Here is a 14,264-nt window from a genome sequence, read left to right as displayed (position 1 = left end):
CCATCCCCCAACAGTTGAGAATTTACGGCCAATATCTCTGACTAGTCATTTTGCCAAAATCGCAGAGTCATTTATGTGCAAGTGGTTGTTGGAAGATATAAACAATCAAATAGATCCTAATCAATACGGAAATCGCCCAGGTCTGTCGACGAATCATTATCTCATTAAGCTCCTTCATCAGGTGATAGAAAATGCTGAAAATGCTCGCTCCGTGTCTACTGTTGTTCTTACCGATTTCTCCAAAGCCTTCGATCGCATTGATCACAATATCCTCGCCAAGAAATTGATCGCCTCGAAAGCTCGACCGTGTCTCATTGCATGGATTTTAAACTTTTCTGGAGAATCGGCAACAGTGTACAAGATATTTTGGAAAATTGTCAGACCAGTCAACGGTGTGTTCTGGTGTTCCACAGGGAACGAAATTGGGTCCAGTACTGTTTCTTTTAATGATAAATGATGCCTGTAATGATTCCGTGGTGCCCTATTTCAAATATGTGGATGATCTGACGCTTGTTGAAAGCAGGAAAGAAAGCCAACCCCCAAATATTCAAAGTGCCCTAAATGATTTTCATGAATGGTCTCTTCGCAATAACATGACTTTAAATCCCGCAACATGTGAAGTTATGACAGTATGTTTCTCCAGAAACCCGGCAATTTCAATCCCTCTTTCAATAGGCGACAAAATTCTCAATACAGCTGACAAAACCAAAATATTGGGCATCACCATTCAATCAAACCTGAAATGGGATTCCCATATATCTGACATACTGAAACGGTGTAACAAAAAACTGTACATGCTGAGGTGTCTGAAAAGACACAGATTGCCATTGCGTGACATGATCACAGTCTATTGTGGATACATCCGACCTATACTTGAATATGGAGCACCTGTTTTCAGTGGCAGCTTAACAAAAAAAAACGGTCTTGCCGAATAATACTAGGCGACAATTATACCACGTATAATGAAGCACTTGAAATTTGTTCCTTGGATACGCTCAGAAACAGGCGAAACAAGCTTTGCCTGGATTTTGCTACCAAAATAGTCAAAAACCCATTGTGTAGAGATTGGATTCCTGTTACTCAGGATGTCAACTACAGCCTACGTAAAAGACATAGATATCGACAATTTAGCTGCAAAACAAAGCGGTTTCAAAGTAGTGCCATTCCCTATCTTATACACTTATTAAATGAATAGCGTAGTTTTGTTTTGTTTGTTTGTTTTGTTTTATGTCTCCTCCATAAAGTGCCGCAGAGTATTTATTATTTCCCCCATTATGCAAATTATTATGTGCATGGTTTGTGTTGCCAGAGAGTACACCATCAATATAAAAAAGATTGTGGACCACAGGGTCAAGTGTTTAATGACAAGTTGAAAGAGTACATGCCTAATTGCATCTTTTTTATATCATCATTATTCTCGGACGCGGTTCAAAATATTTATAATGTTATCTCTCAGTGTTTTGGTGTTTTATTACGTGAGATCAAATTCTGGTACAAAATGTGCAATAATATCATACAGAGTGTTGGTTACACTCTGTATCATTATTCTCGGACACGGTTCAAAATGTTTTATATTGTTATCTCTCAGTGTTTTGGTGTTTTATTACGTGAGATCAAATTCTGGTACAAAATGTGCAATAATATCTTACAGAGTGTTGGTTACATACAATAGTGTCTATTTGCTGGTTAGATGTACGAGAGAGTGTGCACATAAGTGGAATGAGAGTTAGGAGAGTGAAGGAGAGAGAGAGAGGGGGGGGAGGTGGAGAGAGAGTGGGAGATAGATGTGCAGATATCAGACTTTCTTAAAACGGTTTCAAACAAAATGGTTTCAAATAGTGCCATTCTCTACCTCATACATTTATTAATGAATAGCACAATGTTTTTGTTTGTTTGTTTGTTTGTTTTGTTTATGTCTCCTTCATAAAGTGCCACAGAGCATTCACTATTTCCCTTATTATGTGAAGATGTCATTTTTGAAAGCATATACATATTGTTTTAATTATGATGTGTATGGCATGCGTTGTCAGAGAGTTTATTATTATTAATATAAAAAAGGTTGTGGATCACAGGATCAAGGGCTTAACGACAAGTTGAGAAAGTATAATTGTGTCTTTTTATATCATTATTCTCAAAAACGGTTGGATTTTTTTTTTATGATGTTATTTTTTAGCGTTTTGGTATTGCTTATTTGTGAGATCGAATTTTGGTGTAAAATGCGCAATAATATAACACAGAGCGTTGGTTATCGAAACAATAGTATATTTCTTTGTTAGATATACATATTGTACGTGAGAGTGTGTGTAATAGTGGAATGAGAGTTAGAAGAGAGAGAGAGAGAAAGAGAGAGAGAGAGAGAGAGAGAAAGAGAGAGAGAGAGAGAGAGAGAAAGAGAGAGAGAGGGGGAGAAAGAGGGGGAGAGATGTGCAATTATCAGATGCTATTTTCGTATATACAATGCACATAATTATATGTAACGCGAATCATTGATTGACTGATTTGATGTAATGCGCTGTGTATAGATTGCATGTATTCTGATATGGGAGTTTATGTATATTACGAAGAGAAGATTGTGAGGATTTTTTTTTTTTTAAATCAAACTGATTATCCTTGTTGAGAAAAATGTGTTGATTTGAGTTTTATGATTATTTGATTATTTTTGTTGCGTAAAATGTGTTGATTTGAGCCGTATGACAACACAACATCTGTATTAATTAATAAGTATAAATGACCGGTATACATAATTAACATAAACTCATTGTTTGTTTGTTTTTTGATAATCATTGAGAATAGTAATATATTATATTTTTAATATTTGATTTTGTTTGGTATTATAGGTTAATCTAATTGTGCAATGATTCTGATAAATAAGATTGATCCTTTGTTATTTTAATGTATTTTTTTTTCATCGCTACATTGTATTTTGTGAGTATTTCTAATGTATACATGGCCATTGTTAACAATGTCTGTAATTCAGCCTCCGGGCTGCGAAAGATATTGACTAATAAAACACCATTTCAATTCAATTCAATTCAATTCAATTCAATTCAATTCAATTCAATTCAATTCAATTCAATTAATACCTTGCCACTGCACTGGAATTCCCGCGTCATTAGTCTGCCACCAGCAGGCGAGATGTTTATGGAAAGACTTACCAGCGATTCACCGTGGCTCCTGGTTCTCTCGTCTTTCTCGGGCGGAGCTTCGCAGATGAGATCAAAAATTTCCATGAGTTTGACCAAGAAGTCTCTCTCCTTCACCGAGAAGTCCTCCCACATGGAATTGATAAGGCGCTGTTCAAGTATCCCTTTATCCTCTAGCCTGGTCCAAGCATCGCTGACATTGCGGTCCTTCCAGCGGCAAAACGACATAAGAAAAGCGAAATTTCACTTGTGTCAATCTTCACTTAAACGTAATTAATGAGACTAACACATCGATTAGTCACATAGGGCGGGTATATACCAAGATCGTTACTCATTATGCTGCATAATGGAGTCATACTCCCACATATTGACTATTATCTTCTCAGCACCTCATTGCTAAATTACAACGCCTTCAAAATGGGTTCGCCGGTGTGGTAGATGCAAATCAAACTCGTCGTCAGTGTTTCAAAGAGTGTGTCTGTACTTGTCATGTATAAAGCCTTGAATGACCTCACTCCAGTAGATTCACTAGTATTAAAGAACGCTCTAGATATTAAGAGTTTGTTCGCAAAAACCGATTTTGTGTAATGATGTATTATTTGATAATGATTGTATCTGTTTTACATTGATATAGCTGATTCTGGGTGCATGCACTGGTCGGGGAGGAAGGTCTCGAGCCTCGGTGATTAAGTTTGCCTTTTCCTCCCCTGGCAACCAGCAGCATGCACCTGGAACCACCACAATTTTTATATCATGTATTTACGATTTTCTGTTTGTATTTTATGTCAGCTTGTATTGTACATTGTATATTGAATTGCCGAATGAATAATGATAATAATAATAAAGTCCATATTTGTCAAATGGAGATATTTTGCGATTAAAGGTCAAGAAAAATAAAAAGAATAATAAGAAAATGTTTGCTTCTTTTGACCATAACTTCAAAAATGTACCTTTATTATGTAGTGACCAATATCCCGATTAAAAGATATTATTTTGTACTTTATGACAGAGACCGTAATTCAAAAAGTTCAAAAATGGACTTATCGGTTTTTGAGAACAAACTCTTCATATCTACAATACACGATTTTATTTGTCCATTGTATATCCCCTAAACCCAAAACTGAGTGTAGTATACAAATATACTTGGCCTTGAGAGTTTCTTGTTAAAACTATGGGCAGACTGGATGTGACTCCAAACTAGTACTATTCACTAAGGGGCCCAGCCACGAAGTGAATAGCACTAGTTTGGAGTCACCGAGGCCCATAGTTTCAACAAGAAACTCGAAACTAGGCAAAGTATATTTGTTTTATATTTTGGATCAAAAATTTGAATAAAAAGTGAAAATCATTATAATGAAGTATAGGCGTAGCCGCACTGCGGCGGCAGCGCAGCGCCTGCAATACGCAACAGTGCGAGAGATCGGAAATTGAAAAACGTAGTAGCCGTGGCACCGCCAGAGTTGCACGTCGCATGTATACAAGCGCTTGTGTGGCCGCTGCAAACCTGAACACTAGAATTCGGGACCGGTGTGGTAGGAAGTAATGTCCGTCCGGAAATAGACTCCGGGGGAACTTATTTCCGGGTTCGAATTTAGGAAATAGTATCCTAGGACCAAATATCCGTTTCGCAAGGACCTAATCGCCGCCGAGGGGGATCGAATCGCCGGGTTTGTACGAAGAAGCCTATTCGGGGGACCAAATCGCCGCTGAGGAGGTCGAATGGGCGGATTTATACGCAAATTCGGGGGGACCAAATCGCCGCCGAGAAAGGACTTGATCGGTGGGTTTAGAAGAACCAAGGAGCTATAGTAATAGTTCCTTGGAAGAACAAGCCTACTATTATACTGTAGTATTCGCTAACGTCAAAGTGCAAGGGACTTAAATAAGCAGGTCAGAAGGATGATTTGCCGCTGAGGTGTTGTTATTTGATTGGTTTAGTGGATTCAAGAAATAATAATATAACTGTTCCATAATAGTCCCTTCATGGTGGGGTTATTGACAAATGTGATTCCTAGCAGTAGGCTACTTCAGAGTTAATGTTGGGAATTGGGCTCTTTTGGCATAGGATTAGGTACGCTTAATAACAACCCCCCCCCCCCCACAAACTAGTATGATTCTCAGTGCAAGACCAATTATTGGCATAAAAAAGGGAAATCATCACCTTTTCTCCATACATGCAATCTATCAGCTGTTTCTCGACAGAAATGACAAATCCAATAACACTAGTAACATCCTGCACTAACAAGAAGGTAATACCAGGGGCCGCAGAAAAGAAGTTGATGCTATTCAATCCTTTGTCGAAATTATCTCACAATATAGGCCTGTTATCATATTGTCTTATATTCTATATACAATGTTATATTCACCTCATTCTCTGTTGCCTGAGAAATTGAAATGCACATACTATGTTTTTGTCGAAAGACGAAATAAACTTTGAATGAATTAAATCCATTTTTTGACATACAAATTATGGGCAAAAAATATGCAAAGAAGGAGCTGCCATGTAGGGACCTACTTCTAAGGGCAGTATAAATATCATATTGTCCATGAATGTTTTCGCTATTTTTATTATTTTTTTTGCACTTCAGGTGTAGAAGTCAACGAAGTAGGAAATTTGTAAAGTATTTGCAAATAGGTTTCCCTTCTCTGCATGCTCCTGATCATATATACGGTATGATATCTTTTACCGCATAATCTGGACGAATCAGATCATGACCAAAGGATTATTCAATTCAATTTGATTCAATTCATCTATTTTCATTCTTCGTTTTCCAACAAACATAAAAAAGAATAAATCAGGAATTACATCATGAACATAAACATTCGCCTCTGCAAGAGATGAAATAATACAGTTTAACATAAGAATGCATACTGGCAAAAATGCAAAGTTATGTTTTAGTTAAGAAAACAAATTGAGAGGTCCACTAACAAGCTTGTATACTGTTAACCACTCAAAGAATCTTATGAATTACTTATTTACACATACTTATCACAAATATAATTTACGACAGGACGGAACAAAACAGGAGAAACACAAGACGTCTTGACAGAATAGATGGAAAGACCGGAAGGAAAAAAAGAAAAAAGAGAATGCCTATACACGCTGAACAAGGGAAATGGAACAGGGAATTGGGGTGCTTCAGAGCTCACAGCTCACAGCTGTGGAAGTATCATTATAGCTAAATCATTGCGAAATAATGAATTTAGTGACTGACTGATTGATGGTGTATTGAACCCTGAGGTTGATGAGACCTAGCTAATAAAGAAAAAAGATATCAGAGAGAACTTAACAGAAAGAATTTCAACTTACACTTAAAATAATACAAAGATGAATATATATTTTTTTTTTTGCTTCACAGCTTAATGAATTCCAAAATCTGGCACCGGTGTAAATAAAATGTATTCTGAGCCAATAAAGTTCTCAGGAGGGGTAATTGAAACTCATCGATTGCCTAGTGGGATATTTATGAAAAAACTGGTTCCGTGGGAACATTGAATTGAAAAATATTGGGAAGTGCATTTGTATTGTAATTAAACACAAAACTTGCCAAGATGAAAAAATAAAGGTACAAATCTTTGATTTTCAAAATCTTATATTTAGTGAATAATAGATCTGAATAAGAACGTGGCGGGATGCCACAAATAATACGAAGTGCTCGTTTTTTTCTTTTGTTACAGTAGTTTATCTAGTATAGTTTGATGGGCACTACCCCATGCTAGGAGTCCGTAATCAAGATAAGGTAAAATTAGAGAAAATACAACCGCAACAAACAGGGTAATTTGATATGAAACTTGAGTCTATCAATGATATCAATATTAGTCGAAATTATGCGGCCTCCACGAAAGTTTATCGTCCATCGTGATACGTGCAGAGTCATCAGAAATAACCTATGCGTAAAGCTTCTGGAATTGCTAAAAAGCATATTGCTCGGTTTTCTGGAGATTAAGTGATAATTCAGTAGCTCTTATCCACTGAAACACTTTCTCTTCAATTCGGAATTACCGATTCGAACGAGAGTATCTGGATTTTTGCGAGAAAAGAAAATATTTGAGTCATCAGCAAAGAGTATAAATGAGAGTATGTCACATGATCTGCAAAAGCCATTAATGTAAATAACAAAAAGTAAAGGTCCTCTAACAAGCTACCCTGTGGATCCTATAATAGACTTGAGTTGTTCTCATTTAGAGTTATGTATTGTTTTCGATTTTGTAGGTAATTCCTGAATTACTCCAAGGCCTTCCCCCGTATTCAATAATAAGACAACATTTTGTGAAGTAAAATGTCATGATTAATTGTATCGAAGGCCTTGGAGAAGTTCAGGAAGATACCAATAAGATGAGAATGATTATAAATAGTATGCGCGGTGTGTGGTCAATAAACTTCAAATGGACATGAACGGTGCTGTGTTTCTGACGAAACCCAAATTGAGAATTTGTTAAGAAAATTCATTGTTCTTGTAAATATTATGAACCTAAGACCCTAAGATAATGAACTTAACCAGGGAGGTGTCTCACCTCCCTGACCTAACTATTATAGTGTTGATGAAGAATTCAATAAGTGAATACATGTATTTACAACATGCATCTTTTTCACTTCTGCCCTTGATAATAATAATAATAATAATAATAATAATAATAATAATAATAATAATACTAATAATGATAATCTCTTATATAACGCATTTCAGACTTGAAAAGAATTTCAATGCGCTTTACAAACAAAAAAACAAATTATACCATAATACAAAATGTAGCAACAAAAATTACAATTTACCAAGCACAATATATTACCCTACAATCACTATTTCTTAAATATACGTACATTGAAGGTCAGAGCTGCCAGTACTACTGAAAAATGACTTCAAGTTTAACAATCATAGGCTATTTCGTAAAGATAGGTTTTGAGTTTTTGTTTGAAATTGTCTATTGGCATCTGACTTCTAAGTGGGTCTGGCAGAGAATTCCATAGAGTAGGTGCAGCAAAAGAAAAGGCCCTCTCCCCATTGACTTTGTTCGAATGGAAGGTACAACAAATAAGTTTCGAGCAGAGGATCGGAGACATCTAGTAGGCTTATTTTGATATGGGGTTATGAGTTCTGTAATGTAGTGCGGGGCTGTTCCGTGTAGTGCCTTGAAAGTAATGAGGAGGATCTTGTATTGAATACGATATCTTATAGGAAGCCAGTGCAGATCTTGAAGGATTATGTGTTCACGTTTCTTGGCAAGTGTAACAAGGCGGGCAGCGGAAGGTTGATAAATATTAGCACATGAGAAACGGCTCAAGGTTTATTCACCCCAACGCTTTATGGTACCATACCCAAGAAATAGCTCGAGCAAATCTTCGCTGACAAATAAAACGAAATTTAAGGTCCACAAAACGGGAATTTCACAAGCAGATATTGTACTCAAAAGCAATATGTAAATGCCTTCATTAAGTCTTCATCAAATTACCATTCAAAAGTATTACGGATTGTGGGAAAGACACAAAGAAACTGTATAAAGCTGTTATTGGTTTAACTTTTACCAAAATACCTCACTCATGATGATCAGACTGAGCTTGAAAATTGTTTTAATCAGAATTTTGTTGGTAGAATCCTGGCAATTCAACAGTCTTTCCAAACTTCCATCGTACAGTCAGATGGCATTGTCTGTGAGGCCAAGTAAGAATTGAGTGAGTTACAGTATGTCACTATAGATGGTATAGAACATTAACTTATTAATCAAGAACTCACCAAACAAATCACGTGAACTAAATACAATCCCAACAGACAGTGGCGTATCGGTGTGGGCAAGGGGGGCACTTGTCCCGGACGCCACTTCTTCGGGGCGACAAAAAACGAAAAAAAAAAAAAAAAAAAGAAGAAGAAGAAGAAGAAGAAGAAGAAAAAAAAACACCCTCGACCCGACCGGGGGGGGGGGAGGGGCAGTAAACCAAATCAAATAAGATAAAAACAAAACATGATGATGACGCGGATAAAATGACAATGTATATTGTGTTCACACATGTCATTTTATATTAAACAGGCAAAATGTTTCACGTAGCAGCGGCTGCAATTTCTTTTATTCTGAAGAGATCGCCGATTGGATCAAAGGAGGGCGCCAACTGTTTCGAACATGGGGGGTGGGGGAGGGGCAAAAAAACAAAACAAAATAAGAACAAAACGTAATGATGACGCAGAAATATACAAATTTCGGCTCACTCGCTTGTACTAATTCAGAGGATTTTTTCAAGTCCTCTGTTTGTTGGTATAAATCGTTATCTATAACGCCGTCACTATTATTATTTTGACTAGAATTGTAAGATTTAATAAGCAAAAAAGACAAGAATTCCATGTTTTGTAAGCTGGAAAACAAAAATTTTCGGCTCGCTCGCCTAATATCTGTCATAAAAAATATAAGAACAAAACGTGATGATGACGCGGAAATAGGGCCTATGCAAATTGCAGCTCACTCGCGCGTACTAAGATGGAGTATTTTTTCAAGTCCTCAGTTTATTGGTATAAATCGTTATCTATAAGGCCGTCACTATATCTTGATTAGAATAAGCCAGTTCGTAATTACCTCATTTACACATTGGTACAAATGACCTTTCTTTTTTCTCTGCTGGTTAGGCACTTCACTCGTTTTCAAAGGGGGCATAATGCATAAGCGTGCCCGACGTAACAATTTATGGAATTCATGTTTTGTATTTGAATGCAATAACAGCCTATTTCCTTATAGCGATGATTGCGAAATAACAGTCTTGTTGTCAGGTGGATGTGCTGGCAAGCCTCATTTATATAAGGATCACATGAATAATTATTGCATCACGGACGCTTATCTCAATGAATTTACAAACCAAAATGCCTGTTGGTAAAAATGACCTTTTTCTGCTCATGCGCAGAGTGTAATTACGAACTGGTCTATTGTAAGATTAAATAAGCTGAAATGACAAGAATTCCATGTTTTATAAGCTGAAATACAAACATTTTCGGCTCGCTCGTTGCGCTCAATATCCAAAATTTATTACATTTAAATCACCCTCAAAAGACCTCAAAAGCATATGATATGAAAAAGCATAAAGTCTCTATCGGGATGGGGTTTAGGTTTAACACTTTTTCAGAAATTAGGAGCGCAGATTTTCGCGCTTGCCCAGGGCGCCGTTTTCCCTAGATACGCCACTGACAACTGATTTGGTTAAGAATTGTAGCACAGTTTTGGTATTATACCCGTTATTATAAGAATCACAAACATGCCAGCCTGAGATAAGGTGTATTCCCACAGGATTGTAAAAGAGTTGCTATTTATCAAAATTTAAGAAACAACAATAGGTTTGGAGTTTCTCTGAGACTACCGTCTAATCTCACTTTTATTCTTTTTGAGTAAACTGCTTGAAAGTTGTTGTTATCTGCAAGATTGGTTTTCTTTTATCCATTTAGATCTGCTATTTAGCCTGGTCGAATGATGTGGAAACACTGTTGGTCAATTTAACATACATTATTGTGCTCAGAGAATTATGGGAATATCACTGTTGTTATCATGCTTGATATGAGCTCAGCTCGTGGCACAGTAAATCACGCTATGCAGACTCAAAGGTTGAAATATTTGGGTATCGAGGAAACCGTCCTTGATTAGTCCCATTTCTCTGAACAATCCCAGTGGTACGTCAGAATCACATTTGTTATTTTTCCCCTGGTCATAAAGCTACTGCACAAGTTTGGCAATGTTTGATGTACCAAAGCCAGGAAAGGGTATTGTTGGAAGCCCGCTATCTTTTTTACTTGTGCACAGTAAATCAGTGAAGTGTATTTCGCTAACATTGTAGTAGTTATCATTGTTATGCAGATGATATAAAACTCTTTGTGTCTTAAAACCTATACTACCTTTACCGTGTCATCCGCCAATGCAAAACTGTCTTGAAGAATGTTTCCCAGACCTGAAAATCTAGTTTGCATCCAATGACCTTAAACTGACTAATGGTAAAGCTTAATTTTTCTTATTTACTATTAGATTCAAATGACATGCTAAGTAAGAACGACTATCACGAGAGCGCCTTATGTTCACATTGCTAGCAATTTTACATCATTCCATCAAAAACAGTCCGTTATAGCTGTTATAGGGGTCCAGGAAATGTCTTTTCCAAATCATATTATTCAAGTTCAGCGGAGTATTAAATATCATGCAGTTGCATAATTTAAGTTTCATAAAAAAGATATTCTCTAAATCCGCAAAATGAATGCTTTTTCTTTTTTTTTCTTTTTATATTTTCTCATTTGGATTTTTTTTTTCGAATTTGCTGCTATGTAATCTCCACAGGGAGATGTTATAAAACCTCAACAATACCAAAATTATTCCTCCCGCCTGTCACAAAAAAAGTTTGATAACATATCACCAATCTTCCGTTCTTTACGTTGAAAAAAAAAACATTTTTAAGATTCTGTTATTAGTACATCATTCAGTTCACTCTCTTTCCCCGCATACTTGCAAGTCTCTGTACGATTCCCAAATACACATTGAAGCGGAGACGAAGCCCATACGTTCTTCATGTGAGATGCACTGTCCATTCTAATACCAAGAAATTAACATGGATGGGGATCGCTCTCTCTCTCTCGGTCATAGGATCATGCAAACTGTAACATATTCCACTGCGCCAACTTCCATCTACAGGAACATTCAAATCTAAACTAGGGACGTATTACGTGTTGAGGATTACATATAACTGCAATCCATGATATATATATTTTAAAAAAAAATTCTTGTCAGGGATTATGTTTCCTTTTTTTTTGTCATTTACTTCCCTGTTGTCATGTTTTGTACATGTAGGCCTAGGTAATGTGTGTATATTTTTCTTTCTTCCTTCCTTTTCAAAGCGCCTTTGGCACCAACATTGAATATGTGCGCCATACAGAATACACGTAGTGACTGCAGGTGTATTATCATTATTATTTTTTCCAAAATGAATTTCACGAAAGTCGTACCCATGGTGGCATTCAGAATGCAGACGTAGAACTTGTGAAACGTTGCATGGTAATGGGGATGGGGTTAACTTTGAACCCCCCCCCCCCCCCACCACCACCACCACCACAGTGTAAGCACCACTAAATAAAACAGAAACATACTCAAGTGATACAACGTGTACATACCAATAATAGGACGATTTTCTTGCCCAGCAAAAATAGGAATGTGTGGGACTGAGTGTTATGTAGAACGCAGCGACTTAAGTCACCAAGTAAGTTTGTTTGTTTGTTTGTTTGTTTGCTTTTATTTCTGCATTCAATCAGATGCAATTTGAATGCAAACTTCAAAAAGTACAAAGACAAAGAATAACAAGTGCAGTGAAATAAATCGATAACAGTACATAAATGTGACCGTGCACCTCAAAACGAACATAAAGTCGCACACACTGATTTTGCGTGAGGACTGAAAATAAGTGAAATGGGTCAACCTAGCTGAACTTGACATTTTCATATTTTCTGAAAGAGCGGGTCTTCTTATACATTATGCTAAAATTTGGTATCATAAAACGGGTAGGAAAGTGTGTTTTTTTAGCAGTTTATCTCGAACATTTTTGGTAGAATAGTGTGATTAGGTGTGTCTTTAGAATCCCTTTTTCATTTCTGAAAAACCTTGTCCACACTCTTCACTTTCAACTCTAATAACTTTTGAAAGGATAGTGCTACTGCTTTGAAAGTTGACATTAATTATGGTCAGAATGTGTTAATGACGCATGCTTAATTTTAGTTTAATCTGATAATCCCTTCATTGTTGTTACTCTGGTGGTTTACTTCCTGTTTTTTTGTCCCATTCATCGCACAGCCAGCACGGTTTGGTAAAGATTAAGCGCTTGAATAGACACTGTACTTCAAAGCCTCTTTTCTCAATTCACACGTTTCCTGAGTTTGTGCTTTCTTTCCAATATTTAGATAGGTTGGGAGAGTCCATTTGATTTGAGTTATACATCATTTTAAAGCTTAAAGTCTGTTCTTTCAGAACATGGTCTTAACTAAAAATGCATGTCTGGCGACTTTTTGTTTGCCTCACATAGGTGAAATGACACAGTAACATAAAATAAAATATACAGTATTTTTCAAAACAACAGACAGGAGACCACCATCATACTCTTGAAATGGATGGAGGCCTCATGACTATCCAACGACATAACTCTCTTGGAGGAGGTGATCAGGTGAGTGCAGTGCAGTTGCAGGTGAGAGTGCAAGATGCAGTTGAAGGAAGAAAATAGAGATTGACAATAAGATGACAATCTATACTATAAATATTTGTTAGCTCAATTGGTTTGGAGAATATAATTGTATCAAATATCGTTTAAGTGAAGCTTTCAAAGAATAAATACTTGAACAAGACTTTATATTATCCGGGAGATTATTCCAAATATCCGGACCCGAATGTCTTATAGATTTATGTGTCACTAATAATTTGGGATTCAAAAGGTGGAAATTTCTACATATACGAGTAGGGTACGAATGGACAGAAGTATTGAACCTAAACATGTTATCAAACGATGATGGAAGTTGATGATGTATATATTTGAACATAATTACTGCTACTTGAATAATATTCAAATCAAAAACCTTCAATGTTTTAAGCTCATGAAATAAAGAATCAGTATGAGCCAGAAAATGCGATCCTGTACAAATACGTATAACTTTCTTTTGTAATTTAAATATAGAATTTATTTTGGTAGAGCCGCAAGTACCCCATACAACATTGCAATAACTTATATATGGGAGAATTAAGGAATTATATAATAGAAATAAAGTTGAACGAGGAAGAAAGAACTTCAGCTTGGAAATTATCCCTATATTTCTAGAAAGACACGTTGTAACATGATGTAAATGCTCATTCCAAGTCAAACTTTCATCTATATATACTCCTAAAAAATTTGAATTCATTTTCTTTTCTAATGGGATATCATCAATATTAATATGTATCAACGTATCTTCATTATGAGAATAAAGTTTGAAATGAATAAAATGAGTCTTTTTTATATTCAAAGAAAGTTTATTAGACTTAAACCAATTTGATACTTTACTAATTTCAATACTTAAAGTGTCATTTAAAATCTTAAGATCTTTATGAGAATAAAATATATTCGTATCATCAGCAAATAGAACAAAAGAGAGA

The 14,264-nt window shown here is 36.1% G+C and overlaps 1 protein-coding gene across 1 annotated transcript in view; it reads right to left on the bottom strand.

Moving 5' to 3' along the window:
- Positions 1-3,155: 3,155 nt before the first annotated feature.
- The window catches only part of LOC139732927 (probable serine/threonine-protein kinase pats1), a gene marked incomplete at its 3' end in the record, with an annotated part of 67,623 nt that continues 56,514 nt past the window's right edge, over positions 3,156-14,264 (bottom strand). Inside the window, exon 7 of the mRNA XM_071643765.1 lies at positions 3,156-3,350. Coding sequence (XP_071499866.1) covers positions 3,156-3,350 — 195 coding nt within the window. The remainder of the gene's footprint in view (positions 3,351-14,264) is intronic.

Source organism: Diadema antillarum, unplaced genomic scaffold, assembly GCF_040938485.1.
Source record: "Diadema antillarum isolate AM-2024a unplaced genomic scaffold, OU_Dant_1.0 seq00000455_RagTag, whole genome shotgun sequence".
NCBI classification, from domain to species: Eukaryota; Metazoa; Echinodermata; class Echinoidea; order Diadematoida; family Diadematidae; genus Diadema; species Diadema antillarum.
This window is presented reverse-complemented; position numbering and strand designations above follow the sequence as displayed.